The sequence below is a fragment of the Accipiter gentilis genome, chromosome 8 (genome assembly GCF_929443795.1).
Source record: "Accipiter gentilis chromosome 8, bAccGen1.1, whole genome shotgun sequence".
Taxonomy (NCBI): domain Eukaryota; kingdom Metazoa; phylum Chordata; class Aves; order Accipitriformes; family Accipitridae; genus Astur; species Astur gentilis.
Window position 1 is genome coordinate 44,018,246 of NC_064887.1, and position 22,489 is coordinate 44,040,734.

At 42.1% G+C, this 22,489-nt stretch overlaps 1 protein-coding gene across 5 annotated transcripts in view; it reads right to left on the minus strand.

Annotated features, from left to right (window-relative positions):
* The window catches only part of PTBP1 (polypyrimidine tract binding protein 1), a 31,725-nt gene extending 9,633 nt beyond the window's left edge, over positions 1 to 22,092 (minus strand). For 4 of the 5 annotated variants that reach the window (XM_049807910.1, XM_049807909.1, XM_049807907.1 and 1 more), the window contains exons 1-8: positions 21,971 to 22,092; positions 17,563 to 17,593; positions 5,541 to 5,616; positions 4,389 to 4,561; positions 3,195 to 3,341; positions 1,737 to 1,907; positions 834 to 944; positions 274 to 448 (exon numbers count right to left, since the gene is read on the minus strand). In XM_049807910.1, coding sequence (XP_049663867.1) covers positions 274 to 448; positions 834 to 944; positions 1,737 to 1,907; positions 3,195 to 3,341; positions 4,389 to 4,561; positions 5,541 to 5,616; positions 17,563 to 17,593; positions 21,971 to 21,978 — 892 coding nt within the window. In that variant the 5' untranslated portion in view covers positions 21,979 to 22,092. The remainder of the gene's footprint in view (positions 1 to 273; positions 449 to 833; positions 945 to 1,736; positions 1,908 to 3,194; positions 3,342 to 4,388; positions 4,562 to 5,540; positions 5,617 to 17,562; positions 17,594 to 21,970) is intronic. The other variant, XM_049807911.1, reaches the window with a different exon arrangement.
* Between the last annotated feature and the right edge of the window lie 397 nt (positions 22,093 to 22,489).

Genomic DNA, 22,489 nt, shown 5'->3' on the forward strand with positions numbered 1-22,489 from the left:
CAGCAGATGGCACTAGAAGCACAGACAGCTGGAAAACCTTAAATAGTCTGCACCCAAATGGAGAGCTTTCAAAGCAGTAGCAAGCACCCACATCCCTATGTTCCTACTAGTATTTTACCCTAGTCCAATTCAGTGGTTCCCAATTTTCCTCATTAGTCACACTGTATCCCAAAATTTTGTGGCCAAATACACCAGGATTACATCCCCTCACCTTCCCCACCTGACACACATGATCAGTTATATTTGTCCTGCTCCCACTTCAAGAATGCTCACCAAAAGCAGCTGCCATGGTCTGATCAAGAGAGGGCTGGTTATCCCCAGAAGGTAGGTCTGGTCGTGTATAATCTCTGCTCTTATCATTATTGTATTTTACATTGAGACTTGTGAGCTTTGAGAAATCTATGCGCAGCGTACAACAGGCATTGTAGATATTCTGTCCATCTAAAGACTGCAAGGAAACAAACCATTCTTCATCCATGATGCATTTGTACTAAGATCACAGCAATAAACCTCTGAAGAGAGAAGGTGTTAGTTACATCATCCCAGGTACCAGTGTGTATCTTCAAATGGAGCAGGTATCTTGCTGTGTGTGGAGAAAACACTGCTTCACTTCATCCCCTCCAGTATTCGCCCAAGTTAGCCATATTGCTCTCAGTGGGAAAATTCCCTCTCACTCGCACATGTGATCTGCCATTAGGGCAATACTCATGTAAACCTAGTGAGATCACCAAATACTCCAAAATGTTCGTTTCTAACATTGATCTTTGGTTAATAAAAGCAAGCCTAAAAGTTAAAATAATTTAGGTGTTTAGCACTGCAAGCATACTACTCACCAGTTTGGCATGCTGAGCACTCACAGGGTCAGCATATTGTAACAGGGCCTGAAATTGGTTGTTCTTCGTGAACGTAATTATTTTCAAGACTGTACCAAATTTGGAAAAAATCTGCAAGATAATATTTGCATATCTCGTTATCTTGTTTCCAGTTAAGTTAATTTCATATTGATCTCCATTATTAGAAGCAGAAACAAAAGTCATCCTTTCACCTTGTTAGCTTTCCAACTTAAAAATTTAGAGGTTTTAAACTACACCATGGGCATTGTTTAACTTGCATCATGGCATCAGACTAGAAAAACATCAGGGTGACTGAACTGCCCCCGTAATTAAATTTGTTTGTTATGAATTCTTACACAGGAAGATTCACATACACCTTCACAAACTGGAACTTTTCCAAGAATTTCAGGGATACTTAAATGCAGTCAAGCTTGCATTTTAAACATGAAGATTAAGTTAAGCAACCACAGCAGTCAGCAGGAACTTTCCATATAGGCTACTGCCTGAATGACTCCTGGACACAGTATTTGTTTCCCCCTACCCTCACACAAGGACATGTACTAGCCACTTCTGCTAAACCCTAAACAGAATTTGAAGAGCCATTTTGAAAACATAAATATTTGTCCCTTGCACTGTACCAGACTGTAATCCAATTAAAATGGACCAGCAATCAAATCCCTGGGAATTAAAGTCTGGCCAGATTGGGAACAAAAATAGAAGAATCTTGTGTAGGTGTCAGGGTCTCCAGAAAGTAGAAGTTTGACAGCTATGTTCAGAACTTTAATTACACAGATAAAAACCACATGCTGTTAGAACACAGACATTGCAAATACAACAATTCACTGTTTGTTGCTACCTCCTCCTCCAGGGCAATCTTCAAGAAGTTGTAGCAACATATTTTACCTGATGCAGAACATCTAGAGTGACAGGATAGAAGAGGTTCTCAACAATGATCCTCAGGACAGGGCTCTGGCCAGCCATTGCCATTCCTGCATCTACTGCTGCAGCTGAGGCTGACAGCGCTAGGTTTCCAGACTGAACAGAATTCACTGCTTGCAGAGCTGCTTGGGCACGCTGCAGAACCAAACATTCTGTTAGACCAAAACTTCTGCTTGCAAAAATACACATTCAGCTATTCTCGAGCTTCCTATCTGCAAACTACTAGCAGAACTCAACAGTTAGCAGAACAACAGAAAGCAATTTACTGTTCCTAAGGCTGGGGATGCAATGACTTTAGCCCATTTTAAACATGGACAAGACAGACCACCTCAATCAGTAAGAGCAATGCAAAAATACAAACTAAATAAAATATGAAGTACTTATGCTACTGCTAGAACCTTGCCCAGTATCTACTAATGCAGCAAAATTACTCCACTGTTTAAAAAAAAACAGAAAAACTAGGCTCTTCTGGGGTAAAATACCACCCCCAGAATACTACAGAAGCTGACAAGGCTGAAAGATTAATGCACATCTGCTATAGGGATCCAGGAATGAAAACTGACTTGGAGTTTTCCTGTAGACTCCCCCTCACACATATAACATTATGATGCGCTCACTGTTGTGCATCAGATTCTGGCTTTGTTAGATGCACCGAATAGTAGCATTTCATCTGCACAGCATTAGATGCTCTGATCCTGATGAACGTCAGCCTGAAAAGTGAGAGGAGGCAAACTGGATGTACTCAGCAGCCACCCCTGATAAGGAGGCACAAGTAACTTGAACTTCTTTCCAGTGTCCTGTCCTGAAAGATTGCCAAGAGCAGTTGAGCCAAAAAAGGGAACTTTTTACCCTATGCAGAGCATATCTTGCACAGAAACTCTAGACAGCCCAGACAAAGCCTTAAGAACTGCTGTGTTCAAGTGCTGCCTGCCCTAAAGGCAGCACTTACCAGCAACAGATTGTGCTCTACTGCAGACACAAGTTTTGCCCCATCAAAGCTTCATTTTATATAAAACTTTCAAATATTAGAAACAAAGGTCCTAAAGCACAAGACATTAATTAAGTCTTTAGACAGGTATTCAGTTACTGTTTCTAACTAAAGAATGCTAAAAAACCCCCACTTCTCATGATCTCATATTCACTATGCATTTTCTTCCCCCCCCCCCCCCCCCCCCCCCCCCCCCCCCCCCCATTAAGGCAGTTTTAGCAGCTCATTTAACAGTCCACTGAGACTTTGGGTAAAAGCTATTATGGGAGACCTTATTCCACAAGCTAGAAGCTAGTATGCTCCGTTTAGCACTTTTATAGTTAAACGAAATCTCAAAGCCCTCCCAGGTCTACACCAGCAGCACAAAACAAAACAGTAGTGGAGAATTGTCAGTCCCTCCCACCAGTATGACAATGTAAAGAACAAAAACTAACTGCTTGGTTTGGAGAGTTGTCTGTCTTAAGCTCCTTGTGGTTGGAGAACTGAATATAGATGGGCTGGCTTCGAAGGACTGGAGTGACTGTGGTGTAGTAGTTTACCATGGTGTTGGCTGCCTCCTCTGTATTCATTTCTATGAAAGCCTGTGCAGAAGTCAAACCCAACAGTGACATATTATCAAAGCAGCTCACACTAGGAGACAACATTTAAGAGTACACAACAGCATAAGGCAACTGATAACTTTAGGAGGACCTTCCAGTTGAACTGTAACTGTATTTGATTTTCACAGCTGCATTTACATGCAAGTTTTTGTACACAGAATTGTTTAAGAACCAACTGTACATAGAACAAAAGAGGATCTACACTGTCCAGACTGATTTAATGTTATGTTTCAGTCTCATCCTAAGATCTCCTTGCTACATACATTTAGGAAACTGGCAATGACAAAAGTGTCTGCAAGAACACAAAAACACAGCAATAACCCAGACTCTTAACACTTATGATATTAAGCAACTTCCCATATTTCTCTACAGAGCAGTAAGCTCACTCATTGTTCCATACCTTTATGGTCTTCTCTACTTCAAAACAAAAATGTAAGGGATCATGGCAAATCATTACATTAAGTACTTACACATAATCACATCATGCAATATATCAGAGGCACATTTTCATAATTAAGATTAAAGGCATAGTATTTTAAGCAATGATTAAAAGTTGGCTTGCTTTCTTACTCCTTAATTTGCAAGACAATTTTAGTTACCAAATTAGTGCACACCTTCTGCATTACCCAAGAGTGTTTTAGTTTTACTCAGCTAATTTATTGTATCTGTAAAGGTGTCCTTAATATGCAACGTTACACTGGTGGTTACTCAACTGTCAAGCCAGCTTGCGTGAAAAAGGCCAACTCATATCACTGCTGTCCAAATAATTTACCTGATCTGTAATTTTATAATTAGCATTATGCCTGGTTTTAAGTGACAACCTATAATTATGGACTTGCCTCCTTGTACAGCCTGAAAACAGTATTTTCTACAGCTCATGGGATAATCATGGAAAAGTAAAATAATAGTATGCAGAAGTTATTGACTCCTAATACATGACAGTTGTTTAAACAACTCAGATCTGGTTTACTGATGACAAACTCATCAAGCCTTTGACATAGCCCCTGCTTTCAATTATGGAGACAATACCTGATTTTTTCCTTTCAACATTAGAAGATTGGTGACCTTGCCAAAAGGTAAGCCCAAAGAAATTACTTCTGCCTCTGTGACGTCACTGGGGAGTTTACGGACGTGGATTACTCGGGATGGGACCCCAGCACTTCTACTATCGCCTTTGAATTTTTTGCTGTCGTTTCCATTAGCTGTAAAAAGCAAGAGTTACTGCTTATTAGAGTGGGTTTGAAAGAATATGCACACTTACAACTTTTGACACATAGTTTGTGCTCCCCATCCAGTTATTACTCTCTATTACAGAGAAATTCCAAAGTCTAATTTAACTAGAGTCTGAAGACACATGGCTCCCCCCCCCCCCCCCCCCCCAATTACATGATGCAAGTGACATAGCTGGATGCCACTGCAATGGAATCAACTCTCCAGTGGCCATTTTACAGCCTGTTTACAGTACACACCCACCCACACTTCTACTTTGTGTAGGTCTGAGCCACTAATTCTAGGCCGCAGCTTTATTCCTTTTCACTTTGACTGGTGTTCTTGGCAATGAAGTGGTTTGAAGGGGACATCTTAAAGAAAGTGATATTAAAACAAATATGAACCAAAACATAATTTTAGATCAGATGGATTATACATGTGGCAAAGACTGTCAGCAGCACACCACCAAAGACACAAGCTGACACAGTCTGGCAGGGAGGCCACTGGCAGACCATGAAGGGCCTCAAAAGACAATGGTAGCCCAAAGACAATTGAAGACACTGACAAGCAGAGGGCAAAATCTGGCCTGAGCACCCACAGATACTGCCTTGGGTGGGATTACTAACCTCTAGATGGTGTAAGACTCGCAAATAGCAGCAAACTACTACATACAGCCAAAACAACCCTACATGAAATTCAACTGTGCTTTAAGTGTAACAATTTACAGCAAAACCCGCACATCTTAATTCTGTAAAATCATTTTAGCAACTGTCCTACAACAATTTTATTCAGTCCACTAACCTTTCAAGGGTATAGGGCAGAAGTCTATTATTATTCAGCACTGTCCTACAAAAGGCCTAGTAAGTACTATAAATAAAGAGATTTTAAAATCAAGACTAAGTGGGGGGAAAACCAGACATTCTCACAGTATTTGCAATATAAACGGTTATTCTTTTTTATAGGCAATATTACCTGCAGAAGAAGAGTTGCTGCTCATGATAAAGGGTCCGTTAGTAACACAAGTAGAGAAAAGCTCGTCAGATCCCCGCTGGAAAAGAAAAGATGAAAGGTAAACTGACAGCATTTTTACTAAATTCTATTCAGGTACTCCTAAAGCAGAACAATTGAGATTAAGCTGTAGAGGAGCTGAACAGAAGTGTAAGTGAAAATATACTGACAGTGGGCTGTGAACCTCACCTCCATAAATTAAGTATAAGTAAGATCCAATTTAGTAATTGAGTAGCACCATCCAATCTCTCTTTTCAGCTAAGCATTAGGAATCTTAGAAGTTGAAGCACTGTGGAATTGTCTGAAGCCACTAAATGCAGCATTCTGCATTGATATTCACATTGTCCTAGTCTATCTAACAAAACAGATTTCTGACTACTCAGACAAGATTTTCATTCTTTTAGGTTAAGCTAGGACAATACTGTAGTTGATCAGGAATAGCAAAACAGATAGGCCTCCTGGCATTCATCAAGAGGACAGATATTATTTTACTGGGGGTTACCGGGAATAAGGAAGCCTTAAGCAGAAGACAAGTTACCAGAGGCTGGCCAAAACTGTTAGTGTACAACTTGGCAATTATGAACCCAAGATGTGTATTTTCCAGTTACAAGCAGAAGATGCAACTTTCAGAAATTGAGACCTGAAAGAAATGGATCTCCTCCCCCTCCTACTCCAAAAAAGGGCAGATCAGTAAAGCAAAGCCAGCTACTAGCAAAAAGCTACTCTTCAAATTTTATAGCAGAAAATAGGTCTACATTTAGTAATTTGGATTCTAGTGCAAACTAGTCTGATCACTGCTTTGTTGTCTTCTAGCCACAATCCCCAGAACAGCAGCAACAGCTTCTAGGACTACAGTACCATAAAGTCTCAGCAAGCACATTTAAATCAAAAGACAGGCTAGCATTCTGAAGCAGAGAAACCAAAGTACCACAGGTACAAAATCTTAGTAATCCCATCCTCTATTGCCTCTCACACTAGGAGTTGTTCTACGTTAAAGCCAACATGGCTACTTGCAAAACAAAAAGCTGTGAGTAGCACAGCATATCCCGACACTGATTCTTTGATTTTTTTTTTACTGCAGCATTGTGCATTTCAACTCTATGGAGGAAGAAAGCATTTGACAAAAAATTCTAAAATGAGCTGTTTCTACTAGAATTTGACTACCTAAACAAACTGGTATTGCAGAATTACAGAAATTCATTTATTCTAGGCTTTTAGTAGCTGTAGGTGTAATTCCATCTACTTGCACAAAGTTATTGAATTGCAGGCACCTGGCACTTCTCCATTCTCTGCAAATAAAGCTAAACAGACCTATGGAACAGATTACTGTACACCATGTATGTGTTTCAATTGATCACACCATTCCCTGTAAACTCACCCAAATTACCTCAACTGACCAAGAGTAGTCTAACCTAAGTAGGAGGTATGAAAAACACTACTAAGACAAAAGCAAACAAGACTACAAATTACTCCTTAGCACAATCTATACTTATATACATAATACAGCTTAAAATCAGTATGGCTTAATTTCAAATAAGTTACATAGAAGACTTCAAATCCCTTTGTAAACTGTAAGCAAACATGATAATATAAATCTAACACACAAAAGCACTCTCTCCTAATTTTCTACATCACTCTAACACAGAAATGCCACACTAAAAAGCTTTCACCAACAGAAAAAAAAAAGAACACAGCTCATCCCTGCCTTGGCTAACTCCCACCCATCTTGATGGAAACATACCCCACTTCACACTGTGGCCACCAGACACTCTACCTTCCAACATGCCCTATATCTGGTGGCACCTGCAGAAACAGTATCTGCATGACAACAAAAACAAAAGCTCTCTGCTCACTTCCCCAGCAAACAGGTTGGAAAAGTAGGTCACACAGAAGCCCCAGAACACTGCATTACAGACAGAGGTTTGGGTTTTTTCTTCCCCCTCAAATCTTGAATTTCTTGTTTGACTACTGACTGCTAGCTCTTCAAAGACAAGCTCATGGACTTTGATGTCCTGAATACAAGAAATTAGGCCAGGTTCCAAAACCACGGTTCATGTGCTGCTGCTGGTCACCTGCAAGCACTGACCAACATCCACAAAGGCTATGGGCACCCAGCAAGGTCATCTTCTTCTAACATGGTATAGTAATTAGGAATAGGCCTTTTAACAGCTGTTCTAATTAGCACTTGGATTCCTGGGTACAGCAAGAGGCAAGCTAGTCGGAGAGGCTATTAGACTGTGATTCCATCCTTTTGATGATTCTAATGCATAATTCCAAGGCTAAAAAAAATAATCCACCAGTTTACTGTAAAAACACTCTTGTACTTTAACTGCTGCAAACGCTACAGGTACAGCTTTACTTTCTGTGGTCCAGGATACAACTGGCAGCTATTTACAAGAACCACCCACCCACAAACAAAAGCCCTACCAACACAGACAAGTGTTTACTGGCCTCAGGAAACCCCTTGCATCGGCCCTAATGGGCCTTGAACTTCTTAAAAAAATGTTCTTAAATAACAACTCGTAAATTTCTGAACATACAGAACTCCAGCAGTCCCAGTATGAATCAATCCATCTGTGCAAGCATACTTGGGCAGCCCTTGCAATCCATCACGGAAACACCAGGAAAACGAGCCACATATTTGGCTCTTGTGGAGGCAACACTAGGAAACTATAAACTGGAAAAACAAACATTTATACTATTATGGAAAGAATTTAAATTCCCCAAATTTAACTTTCCTAATGGCTTGTTTAAAATAAACATTTTCTCACATATTTGAAAATTTACTTGCAGGGCACTTTGACAAGGAATGCTTATTGCTGCTGGTTTCCACATGTCGATGTTTCTTTAATGAAAGAGCAATTTCAAATCCACTCCCCTCTTATCTTGGAGACAGTCTACACTGCCCGCTGTGACCAGAGCCAGGAGGCAGAGGGGGATGATTGTTCGACATCAAAAGAAGCAGCAGTCAATTTGTAAGCTTCCCAGCTGGAAGTACATGCAAACGAAGAGGGAACACTGCAGCAGTTGGAAAACTACAATTATTCCAATGTCTTTTCTCTACACGAGGAAACACAGGCAGTAAATTCATCGTATTGTGCAGTTATCCAAAATTATTCCAGAGATTCCCTTTAAAAGAATGGCTTTTAAAGTGCAAACCTAAGAGGAGCATACCCAGTGCACGAAGAAGTTACACTGGTTACACAGTGCTGCCATCCCCACAAGGGTACAGACCCATGCTGCCAAGCTTCCCACAGCAGAAGGAAGTTGCACCAACTATGACTTTTCATCAGCATTTGTTCTTCCTCCATTACTGTTGGAGCTGATCTCAGATAACCACAAGAAATCTCTATTGACACTTTTTTTTTTTAATGACCCAACCTGAGGCAAATAAAAAACAAGTGCTCTGTTAATCTGCACTCAGGAACTTCAGCAGGAACCTTTATCAGTTGTCTGTCTTTACACTTGCAGCGATTGCCATAATCTCTTTCCAGACTCTAATGTTTGGGGTATTTTTTCCCCCATACCTGTCAGGAGCTATGAATAAGCTTTAAAACCATGTTATAAATTCAACTGCTCCATACCAAGTATCCTAATTGAGTAGAGCCAGAGGAACCAAAGGAAGCCTGGTTGTTTTAAAAGGTTTAGAAGAGTTTCTCACCAACAACATATCCACTGGGTGTTTCGAATTATATTGGAAAAGCTATTGATCCTTAAGTATTACTTTAAGTTTAAAACTATGCAAACCCAAACAGCTATACGGATGCTCAGCTGCTCACCAGCATCAACCCACAACACTACTTTTCTACCTTTTTTTTATTCTCTGACTACCATGGGGAGGCCCAGCTGTGCAGTGCTTCATTCAAGACACAGATCTTCACATTCTGAAGTTCATATCCCTGCTCACAAGAGGCATTAATTTATGTTGACATTTCCATTTAGCTAATTCTTTTGCAGCTGGTATTTTTATGACAAGATTAACAGAAGCAACAGTGTGCTAGCAGTAACACTGCTCTACATAAAATTCTTCATTTGAACTAACAAATCTCCTCTTCCTGTTCATAGGAAGCAAATACCACTTCTGAAATTACACTGCCAGACGTTACCTAGACCAGGGTAAGGCTATTTCTACCACCAAAATCACCAGTCAGCACGCATACTACCACCAGGTAAAACACTGCCTGGGAGCGTTTCTATGACAGCAGCCTCCTTTTGTCTGCAACACTCACAGCTACAAAAGGTCTATTGCTCAAGCTGCATTAATTTAATAAAACACCCATGCTCCGTGTAGTCTTGCTATCAATACTTCTTTAGTTCCCTTTTCCAAATTGGAGAAGGACAGTCTGCTGCAAGGTAGAATTCTGCTATTTAATATTTTTCCAAGTTATCTTTTCTGACCACCCCCCAAGCCTGTAAGCTTTTTTTTGCTTTAAGTGTTAACAATTAAGTTCTAAGAATTTTTAATTTGTCTAGGCTTTCACAGCTTAAAAAGCAACTACTAATTCATGTGAAAACTACAAATTGTCTCACTGTCACTAAGATTTTACCTGAACTTTACCACAGTTTGGAATGAAGCCAGAGACTGTCTCAGCTTCTACCAGCACACCTAGAAGCACTACAGAAATTCAGCTGCCCTATATAATCCTTTATCTACTTAAGATCCAGTCACTTATTTTAATTGGATTACAATAGATCAACTGCATTCTGCCTGTGCAAAAGCCTAGAAACAAATACAAACTAAACCATAAAAGCAGTAATTTCAAGACAAACAGGTGATATTAATCAACTTTCAGAAAGCTACAAGTTACAGGCAGAAAGCAAAATTAAAGCAACAGCAAGAAGACAGGGCATATGGGAAGGAAGAGGACACTGACTAGAGCAGCCAGCAAGCTACAGGCTAGCCAAGCCTAAGATCTACGAAAAAACTATTTCTTTCCCTGGTTTACTGAGGTAATCCTTCATTGCAGCAGCATTCTCTGCCTTTGGATATGGAACACCTTACATTGCTCTAAATTTTTTAACAGACTAAGGATACCAGTATCAGCAGTATTCTTGTGAGGGACAGGATAGATTTAGGAGGCATACAGGCCATCAGCTAACATGCACCTACAAAAAGCAAAGCAGGCAACAAAGCTGCACCTGGAACTCCCCCACCTCTGAAAACAAAACCTAACAAAAATCTGTGCTGTTAGAAGTCCTTGGTCTGCTTTTCTTAACTACAGATAAAAAAAGAAGTTTTGCAACTCCTCCCAACCAGAGCATGCAAGCATTGTTCTTCTACTTCACTTTCCCTATGTTTGTAAAAAGATTTTGGACCCAGTAAGAGACGACCACAGTATTTTACACAGAAAATGACACACAAATCATTGAGAAGCTCACGGAAACCCTTTGCTCTGATCAAAGCAGCAAAAAAATTTCTTTGAGCACAGAAAGAATGAAGGGCCTCTGAAGTATGCTTCAAGGGCTCTGTATGAGGTCAATCCCAGAGGAATGGAAAGCTCAAATCACTTTGCGAAGAAACTAATACGAGCAATCCAGCCTGATGACATCATCATTCACTCATGTTACATTCCTACAGTTTTTGCCAACAGATTCAAGAGCTAGGAATGGACCTAAATTTAAACCACTCGGGAGAAGGGTGCCAGTTTTTCTTGTCTTCCACAGAAGACTCAATTCCAGTGAGGTTAGCTTATGTTACCCCCATCTGCCCCTCTTTCCGCCCCCCACCTCAAGCAGTCTTTAGTCATTCAAAGGTAGAGCAGTGTGAAAAGAAACATTCCAATTTGGGTGACAAACAGAAAGCATGAGTCAACTTTTTTGTGAAAGCACCTCTGCAGAACACAGCATACAAATGCGTCCTCCTTCAGTCCTACTAAAGTTGGAAAGTTAAGATCAATGCACAATAACTTACAAGATCCTGAAGACTGCTAAGTGAAGTGTGATACTGCTGTCCCACCAGTCTGTAAACAGCAGTTAACAAGTTCAGTGTGTCACTCATCCCTCCATTGCCCCTCTGACACACAGTTTATCATCTGACTGGAACCAAAAGCAGGAGGTGGGGAGCAAAAATCAATTTAGTTCACTAAATTGCTCATTGCACCCCTGTATCATTTATCAAATTAAATCCAACCCTGTAGTCAGCATATTACATTGATACAGTGAATCTGTGGTGGAGGCATCAGCCTACCTGGCAGCCTCAGAGTACATACTTTTTTTAAACCATGCTCTCTGTTCAGCTGGGGCCAGCAAACACCTGTCACCTACCACTTAAGGCTTTTTAAATTGTTATAACCTCACTCTTGTCTGGACAAAATTTAGTCTAATACCTTCACAAAAGAGCCAGCACAGTAAACTTCCCACTAAGATTCACAATAGCATACTGGGTACACACACATTTTCAGTATCTTTGAAACTAGGTTAGTTGGTCAAAGCATTGCAAAGGATTTAGTCCTTAGGAAAATTTTCCTACCATATATACTGCCACAATAGCTGCTACCATCTCTATAGTACACAAGAGATTTTTTTGAGTTCCTAAAAGACACTGGAAACTTAAGTATTACACTAAAGCAATTGCTCATACAACCCGACACGAGATTTTGCAATAAGATGCATTATGAGCTCAAGCACACACCAGCTTTAGCAGGAAGCCGGATCCTCAACCCACTCATCTCATCAGCCCCTCCCTGACTTTCTCAGTCTTTGCTACTATGGAGACACTCTGTGAAACAAACCTGCCCTTTGAGCAAATGAAAGGTGTGGCCATTTTAAATAGCCCAAAATTCCTAAACTCCAAGTACTGCAGTAATGCAGTCATTCTGGCTTTGTAGGGTAGCACACACCCAAGCTTTATGATATACTGTTCCCAAGTTGAAACTTAACTAGTAGTCAACCTTGAGCTTTTTAAATCATTGCAGTGGAACAGACAGGTCCTTGGTAAAGCTTAATACAAATACTATCAGAAAGAAATACTGCTGGATGAGTCACTTTGGGAAATTGGAACCTATGAAAGAACATTTTGTGCCCAAATCTGTAAAGGGCAAATTGAACATGCAGGTTTAGAAGGAACTCCACACTAATTCAATCTCATCTAAATTGTGGTTGTGTAATAATTACAATCTGCTTTGGCAAACACTGAGCAATCATTACATTGGGATTACCAAAACACACTTGCTGAACTAAGCACAGTATTCAACAAGTTTTCATATGAAGCTTGGAAGACAGCTATACCAGAACCACACAGAATTTGAAATTAAATAATGGTTACTGTTCTTGCTAGTGTGCGGTGACAACAAATGTGGCACCAGCACATCTACATTTTCTAGTTGGACAATACTTGAAACAGATGTGACTCAGAGACCAGAGTCTATCCCTACACTTGTGCGATTAAAAAGATAAAAGTTCAATAAATTAATGTGTGTTAAATATTTTGCTGTTTTTTTAAATCACAGGTTGAGGACAAAGTAGGCCTGAGGTTAAAACAGAGTATTTTCTACAACCATTTTATTAACTGATCATTTTCTAGAAAGTCTCACACAATTTCATTTTCATCTAACAACAGGAGTCACAGCTGGTTGCAATTCCAAGTGCAAATAAGTTGAGCTAGCTTGCACACAAAAAATTGGTTTAGATGTAATAGAAAAACTGCTTTAAACAGAGCCCATAGCTGATAAGCCTGTGGTAGCAATCTTGCTTAGCACCTGTGCTTCAACCAATAGCTTAAACTCCTGTTAAACTTAATACAGATTTAAACAGTTTTCATAACCCAACCAGAGGGTTTACCAATTGCCCTGTGAAAGACAGTTATCTATAAATTGAAGACGCAGGTGCATAAAAACTGTATGCAACAGTAACACAGATTAGACCAAGCTATTTACCAAATCCATCTGACACCATGCTTGGCAAAAGACACTACACTACCATCCATGTACCTTGCTACCAACATGTGGCTTACATGTGTGATCATGCCTGTTGGAGAGGCCACAAGAGCCAGCTTGTTGCAGCCTCTAACTAAAGCCATAGGAGGGGACTGGAATTTCCTCACAACATTCTTGGCCTGCTGCCTGAAGCCATAATTACTGTTCCCATGGCAAAGATCCTGGCTTGATCACAAATCACTTCTATGCAGTCAGCCTGTATCACACTGTAGCAAACCCTGTTTTAAAAATTAACTTCTCAAATGCCACAGAAGTGTACTTTTTGTTTCTGGAAGCATAATCTTTCAAAAAGAGTTCAACTTAACCAAGAAACTACAAGATCATTCAGTACCTAAACTATTCTGAGACTTTTTCCAATCACTGAAACACAATTTCACTTAAAGAATAATGACATATCATAGTTCATACTCTTTCTAGTAACTCAGTCCTGCTCAGAGACCGTTGCAGCTTAAAGAGATAGTGATATCTAGGCAAATTAAAGGAAGGGAAAGGAGATAGAGTGATCTTGATCAAATTACTTGGAAGAGGCAACTGCAGGGGTCAGACCCAGTACCTTAGAGTTCAAATACAGTGCCTCCATCTTAAGGCCATACACTTCCTTCCTTTTCAGACAGCAATGAAATTATGGAAGAACTAAGTCTTAAATCATATGTTTCTAATCTGCAGGACATTCCAGAAGGCTGTGAATCAAGAGCCCCAACCAGAATTGTAATGAGCTTCCTAAACAAATTCACACACTTTAAACTGAAGAGCCTGTGGACTAGGCTAGATGTGAAGCCCAGGAAATGCCTACTACTATTACCATCCTGATTAAAAACAAGACCATCAGGCAGTACAGTGGTCAAGTAGTAAGCCATAAGAACATCTGGGGACTACTTAAGTTACAGAACCTAAATACAACAAAGACCTCAGTGATTAACAGAACTGCATGTGAGTACCCCTAAGATGTAAATTAAGTATGTGAGAAAATCCTAAAAAAAAGTGCCAGTACCCTCCATTTTAAAACAATAAAGTAGAGCAAACTGATACATACTTTTAAAAAGTCCTCAATTTGGGAGTTCAACTTAACAACTGGGAACACTTACAGCAGGAAGACAACCAAGAGGCTACTGTAAGTTATCTTTGACAATTTACTCAGCCATGTTTTAAGTCACAGGCACTTTTCCTACTTGTCTGAAAATTCTCCAACTTTGCAACATTCCAGTCACAAGAACAGAACATCAAAAAGGTCTACTGGTGTCTCAGTAACATATCACCTCAAGTATGACAACAGCTGACAGCTTTTGGGGACTGTTTCCAATACCTTAAACTTGATGGCATACCATTCCTACCTTCGTTGTACATACATGGCAAGAATGAATAAGTTTACAGCGCAGATTAGGAAGTTTTCCAGCTCAAATTTTCATGTCCAATTTAGAAGCTCAGCCAGCAAGCTCTTGTGAGCACAGCTTTCAGAATAGAAACTAGCAAAGTAGTCCTATCTCCACGTGAATCTCATTTCTATGTATATGTTTTATAAAGTCAGCAGATGACAAAACTACACTTCCACAGCATTATTTTAAGTTATCAAGCAATTATAAAGAACATCTGCTTCTGAAGGGGGGGAATCAGTTAATCCTTGAAGTGATTTCAGTGATGCCCCAGGGATCAAACAAATGCTGATGGATGAACAGAGCTCTATCACTGTAGTTATTTCAGCAAAGGCAACACTGAAATGCTTCTATGATATTACAGGAACCTTCTTCTGCAGTCCCTTCAAACTACTTGCTGGCAAACCAAAGGAGGGTAGATTGAAGTGAAAGCAACACAAAAGCAACAGCAAAATTTCAGAAGACCTGTAGCCAATGAGGTTTTACACTTACCACAGAGATAACTATTTTAAGAAGCAACTGATACATGATTTGATGACACAGCTTTTTGAAACAGAGATCCCTGTACCTCTCTCCATGCAAGAGTCCTGCAGTCAGAGGATCTTTAGTAGTACAGAACAAGCAGAGTATGGGGAAACTGTCTGGACGTAGCTGACGTGCACACAGCCACGGAGAGGATGCAGGCGTAAGAGAAGCCTTCACTTTGTTACTAGCTGTGCGCAAACAGGATTCTAACTCACCTAAGCAAATCCATGACATGAGTAACATGTTACACCATAACATTAAAGAATGTACTTCTATTACATGATCTGCACTAGCATATTCAATGACTTATTTAAACAAAATCAGGTAACACTGCTATGTCAAAAATAATTTTAAAACTTACCTTTATCAAGATGATTCAACTTCCCTTTTTGCTTCTGCCACTCTAAATTTTGATTCAACTTTCTCAAAACCTGCCCTGTCTGACTTGACAAGAAACCTCATTTTTGATGGATGCTTTGTCTCACCACTCCCCACCCCACTGTACAATTGGCACAATCATGGTCACAGTTCTGTCCTGTGCTAGGAATGAAAGCACTTGGATGGGATTTCTCCCAGTCCTCATCTTAGACATCTGACTGTAGTGCACTAGGGACTGAAATCACCCCACAGATGGGAGTGATGAGGCACACAATACCACATCCTGAAGCTTTTCAAGATTCACTGAGAGTACTACAATTACAGTTTTAGAAGCTTCCTGGTCAAGTTTAGTTACGTAAAACCACTTCTTAAAGCTGCAGAAACCTAAAGCTGCAAATTACACATTGTTAAAACCAAGGGGACTTTTACCTAGATTAATGAGTTTACTAGAAGATGTTGTATCAAACTGCTCTACAGCAGTGAAGATGACATAGTCCACCTTTTATAATGGCTATGAACTATTAGCCAACCTTACTGTCCAGGCTCAAGCCCTTCCTCCTCCTCTGATGGCAAACTGAACTCCTTGTAGCAGACAGCATTCTCAACCAGAACCAGACACTATCATGGCACTACAGGTAATTCAAATTTCAGATTCTCATGAGATAAAGTTGGAATAACCTTTCCCCTACTGCTATTAGAGCCCCTTCATGCATTTAACGCTTCTCAAACCCTAAAGCACTAACAAACATGCCTATACTTAACAGCAGTCATATCTAATTTTGTACTTCCAATACAAAAAACTATTTGCTGTCTAGGAGCAAATTCTCTCTAATGCTTCTACTTCACTCACGTAGACCTGACAGAGCTCACAGTATACAAGCTCAGCTCTACCTCAAATGAGTTCTATCACACACTACATCACTTCACCAGCCAATTCAAGTTGCCACATGCAACTCAGTCAATAATGAAGATGCTAACAACACACAATTTGGGCCATTAAAAAAAGCTGGCAGATTACTACGTTGAGGGCCAACATTCACACACATACTATCTAATAAAAAGAACTCACAGGGCTGAACTTACTGTAATCCTGATCCCAGAGCATTAGCTACAATGTTCACAAAGTGAAATGAAAAACCTTTAATACATGAAGGAGTGCCAGTCTATCCTGCACATTCCAGTTTAACATTTCACAGGAATGAGCTTTTATCCTGTGAACACAACAGCCTATTACCACGCACAGCAGATAAGGAGGCTCCTGTCAGCACTTTGAGTTTCAGGGCTAAGTCTGCACTTTCAAAACCTGAGACTAGAAGGGTAAAGGTCATATTTACTGTACTCAAGAGATAAAAATCAACAGCTAAACACTCAATTTTTTGTGGCAGAAGGATTTTTGACATATAACTGAATAGGAATTCACATAAACAAAGGGAATAGAGTCCTCAAAAGAAAAAAGACCAATTTGTCCATTGAGAAGCATTGTCTAGCACAAAAATAACAAGCATGGCTTGACATTTTAGTAGGGGAAAGGGCTGTTTCTAAATGCAGTAAAGTTCTTTTCTGAGAGTTGATAATCAATGTCTAAACGCCAAGAGCTAAATGCTGAGCCATAATACAAGTTTTAAATGCACATGAAACTAAATTACCTTCTGGTTAAAACCAATTTACATGGTACCAGAAAAAAAAACCCTTTAAAGCTGAAGATCTACATTTGGTGAGGCTAAAACTAGGTCAGATGCTGAGCAGTGTAAAAAGAGAGAAAAAGTGAGAAGTGCCTACCTTTGTACCAACTGTTATATCTTGGACAATGCTGTAGAAAAAAGAAAGAAAAGGATTAAAAAGTTAGATAGGTTTGCCACAAATATCCAGCATAGTTTACAGTAGTAAGAAAAAAAGCAAGTCAAAGTGCACAGTTGTCTTTGCAAGTGAGCCAAGGACAGTTTATACAAAGAAAAATTATTAGATGGTGATGGTGGAGACCCAAGACCCAGCAGTGCTAGAAAACTGCAGCTCTTCCACTTCCTATAGTGGAGCTTGCTCTTTTTGCAAGGGTACCACGGGGGGGCTAAGACCAAGAAACCCACAGTTAACACAGCCTAGCATTCTTCACAGGAATGTGATGCGATTCAACCACCACCTCAGACTAAACCAAAAGCAAAAGTGTCAAGACTCCACTCCATCACCAATATTCACTTCTGCAATTCTTAACAACCTTATACTCAAAGGAGTAACCTCTGCTAGGCTGCAAAGAGGGTATCTCTAGCAAAATTAGAGTCAATACTGAAGACTACTAATGCTACAATTCCAGTGGTACCACAGACAGACAGCACACACCACGCCGAGTTTGGGCTGTTTTCTCAGCCAAGCTAAGAGTCTGTGCCAGGCTTACAGCAGCCCTCCAGCCACGCTAACACCACTGGAGCCAGACCAGTGCCAGACTAACAGAGCACAATTAGAAAGAGCGGGGAAGAGGTCCAGGCAGCTCCCAGATTGGGGTATGCCTGTACACAAGATTCCTCTATTAATTCTCTTCTACTTAGGAAAACAAATAGTATTTTTCCCTAACACAGACCTGAAGGAAAAAGCAGTTATTAAACTCTACCACATATGCTTAAACCTCCTAAAATGAGACTTCCTGATTAACTAGCATGAAAAATAGCATTAGCTGTAACTCAAGCAATTTGTGCTAGCTCTTGTCAGCAGCAAGCATCATATACCACTACACACATCTACTTAGAGCAACTTCTTTTACTGACGGAATCAGAATGACTTCTCTACAGCTTGGCATGTTGTACCTGGGTAAGCTTCCAGAGTAGTACAGTACCTATACGTTACTCTTTTGTGGGAGTGCTCAAGACAGTCTAAGTTACACCCTTGCATTGAAGATTATATCTTCTTTTTGTAACTCCAAACCACTGTAAAGCAGCAACATAAAACTGAGAGCAGAAATTATCATTTTAGATTGACACATATGCAGCACTGCCTTTTTCAACTCCTATCTTTCAAATAGATGACCATAATTTGAGTAAAGGATCCAAAAGTGGCTGGCTAACAGACCTGCAGCAACTTCAAGGAAACATGGCAGAGAAGCAGAAGGCAGGGCAGTCATTCTTAAAACAGCAACATGAAATCTGAAGTACTCAAGAACAATTCTACAAAGAGATTTAATGCTAGAGAACTCACATTAGCAGTTGTTCCTTCCCTATGATCCTGCAACAACTCATAAGTTTTCAGGGTATTAAATACTGTTCAATCTTACTAAGTCATTCACATTTCACCAGCTCCACAAATAAGACATAACACAAGTATGAGCCAGCTCAGCTCCTCATACTTCCTCTTCAAAACCAACCTGCCATGTCATCATAACCCAGCACTTTACAGCTGGAGTTACAGTCTGATCCAATGGCTGCTGCCAGGAAGCCACGCGATAGTTTCTTTTTTTCAAGTGAACTACTTCAAGAACTCTGTATGAGAATGCCGGGCTTCGCGATCCCCTGGTGTCTGGTCACCAATGAAGACAGATGGGTTTTGCTGCACTTTGAAGGCCAGCAGTAATGAACTAATGAAACCCATCTGCACATATCAGTTTAAAGAATCATAATCATCCTATTAGAGTTACTAAATATTCTACGAGTATGCATTTCTACACATTTCTCCAGTTAAAATTCATACATAAACCCAGCGATTTTCATAACCTTAAAATTATTGCCAGCAAAGCATAAGAAGAACAGGGAATCTCCCATGTTTCCAAAATTCTCGAACTTACCCCAGAGCAATTTCTCTTACTTCCTGTTCCTCTTGTGGGCCTCACACACAGGAAATGTTTTACATAAAGTAGCCTTAACAGGGGATAGTATTTAAAATTATCCAACAGGAAGGGCTTTCTTATTTGCCAAGAATTATTGATTCCTGGAATATTGTTGTAACCCATTTGATAACAAATGGCACATGAAACAAGCACCAACAGTATTTAAGAATTTTTATTCAAGAAATGTGCAATATACTTCCAGTTCACACACACACCCTCAACAAATTATCGTCTCTTAAGTTTCCTTCTCTTCTCTTATATCAATCTTAAGTATGAGATTAAAACTTTCCTCATTTCTGAAAGAGCAGGCAATAAAGCCTTTCATAAAAATTACTTTTTACATGGAATAGGATAATTCCTACTCAATAAGGGGAAAAATTAAGCAGCACCAGTAAACCTCTAGGTCATTTTCCAAAGCAGCATTTCCCATATGAACTCCTCACATGCTTTAACAAAGCAACTTATTCAAACGGGATCATTTGAAAAGCACAGCTACATATCATTTTAGGTAGAAGCAGACAGAAGCAGCCTGTAGCCAGAGGCCACTCACTGCCAGCTAGGCAAAAACGTAAAACCATTTTCAGAAGCAGCTTTCCAAGTTTCAACAGGAGACAGCTTTCACAGGATAAACAGACCATGCACCAAGATCTTCAAAAGATAATGGATAACTAAGACTCATGTTATACTAAAATTCCTACATTCAAGTAACTATTTTAATATACACAGTAAATCAGCTTTCCTAGGAACTATGGTGAAGGCAGCTGATAAACTGATTTTTGCCATTAGAATGTATGATCTCATATGCTGAAGATTATTTTTTTTAAATATCATTCAGCATGATGAGCAACTTGTTAAAAGAAGCAGAGCAATCTGAACTGCATCCTGGACTGTAAAAATTAATTGTAAGATACACGATTTTTATGGGTTTTTTAGATGAAAACAACACTGAGATGCCACTTTTTCAGTGTGTAAAAATCCAGACACGTGACTATGCCTAATCTCACCAGACTAGTGTTCCGAGGCAAGAAGTGAGGAGGCACTAATTTGGGCTTCCCATACTTAAGGCTCTGGGAAAACAAACTGCTTACTCGGAGGCCTTTAGAAATATTTTAACAACTGCGCTCTAGATGAAACAAAAATCAGATCACTAAAAATATAGGCCACACAAGACAAGAGAAATATGAAGACCTCACTTCTGACAGAGTTGCCTTGATAAAACATCAGTTTTAAGGCAAACACTTCTGAAGCGAGACACCAGACAAGGTGGTGATCAAAGAGAAATCAGTGCTGCCCAAGATAAAAGAGTCGCGCTCCAGAAAAACGAGACGAGTCAAACAGTCGCGGAGGGAAGTTTTATCTCGAAGGAGTTCAGAAGTGGACAATAGAAAGAGGAGAGAGCACAAGAACAGCTCTGCTCCGCCGCTGCAGCTTTACCTACGCCTCTCAGGTAACACTGCAATGGAAACCGGCCTTCGAGCGAGCCTCCCGCCGTGCCCGGGAGCGTTACAGCTCCTTGGAAACTGATGCAAAACTTGCGCTGACCGAAAAACTGCTCACAAAAGAAAATCCAGCCAGAAACACGCACACACACACCACCCCCCCCGCACTCCACCCCCCCCACCCCCGCTTGCGAAAGCGCCAGACAATAGGAGCAAGGCCCCGGCGTGAATCAGCTGCCAGACCCGGCTGCGCCCCCCCACCCCCCCGCCAGGTGCGCCCGCTCCCGGTACGCCGTTTCCCCACTCCCGCGCAGGGCCGGGCCGCCACGGAGGCGCGCCGTGCTGCTTCCCCCCCCCATCCCCCCGCCCCAGACGCACGCCCACGCGGCGCTCGCAGCCGACCGGGCCCCCCGCGAGGGACGTTCCGCCCCCCGCGCGGACGAGGCGGACCCCCCCCTCCCGGGGCGGACACCCACACACACACACACACACACACACCGCCCGGCAGGCGGCGGCTCCCCTCGGGCGGAGCGCGAGCACGAGGCGGGGGCGGCGGCGGCGGCAGCGCGCGCGGGGGACGGTCCGCACGAGGCGCCGCGTCGGGGCGGCGGCCGCGGAGCAGGGGCCACCCCCGCTTCCCCCCCCACCTCCGCCGCGGCGAGGGGCTCCGGGAGCGCGGCCCACACAGCAGACCCTCCCCACTCCCGCTGCCACACCGCCGGCGACAGCCCCCCCCCCCCCTTCCCGTCTCGCCTCCGCCAAGCGGCCCGGCCGCCCCCTCGGCGCCCCCCCTCAGGTAACGCCCCAGCCCCCGGCGCGGGTCCCGGACCTCGGCCGCCTTCTCCCCCTTCTCCGCACCCCGGGAAGGGCCCGGCAACGCTGCGCCCCGGCCCCCGGCTCGACGCCGCCCGTTCCGAGGCCCGGGCCGGCGGGGACTCACCCGTCCATTGCACACGGAGGAGACCCGTCGGGAACGGAGTGGAGGCGCCGGAATAGCAGGAACGAACCCAACCGCTCCGTGTTATAGACTCACAAAATGGCGGCGCCGCCCGGCCCGCCTCACCCGCGCCAACGCCCCATTGGCTATCGGAGATGTCATCTTGATAGCAGGGGCGGGGATCGCCCGCCTCCGAGGGTTGGCGCCCTGGCGCCCCTCGCGAAGCCTATTGGCTGTAGGCGGGTGAGGGGCGGTGCAAAGCGGCGGTGCGCGGCGCGATTCGGTAGGCGAAGGGAGAGGGCTGGGAGGAGCCATCTTGAGAGCGGGAAGGATGCCGAAATGCCACACGGATCCACCATCTTGATTGGGGGCAGGGCATGGGAGGACCGCGCCGGGCGCCATCTTTAATACGGGCAAGGGCCCCAGCGTGCACATTGTGTTGTCATTCGTAGCGCGGGCCGGGGCCTGAGGGAGCGGCCCAGACGCCGCCGCCATGTTGGTTAAGGGCAGGGAAGCCGTGCA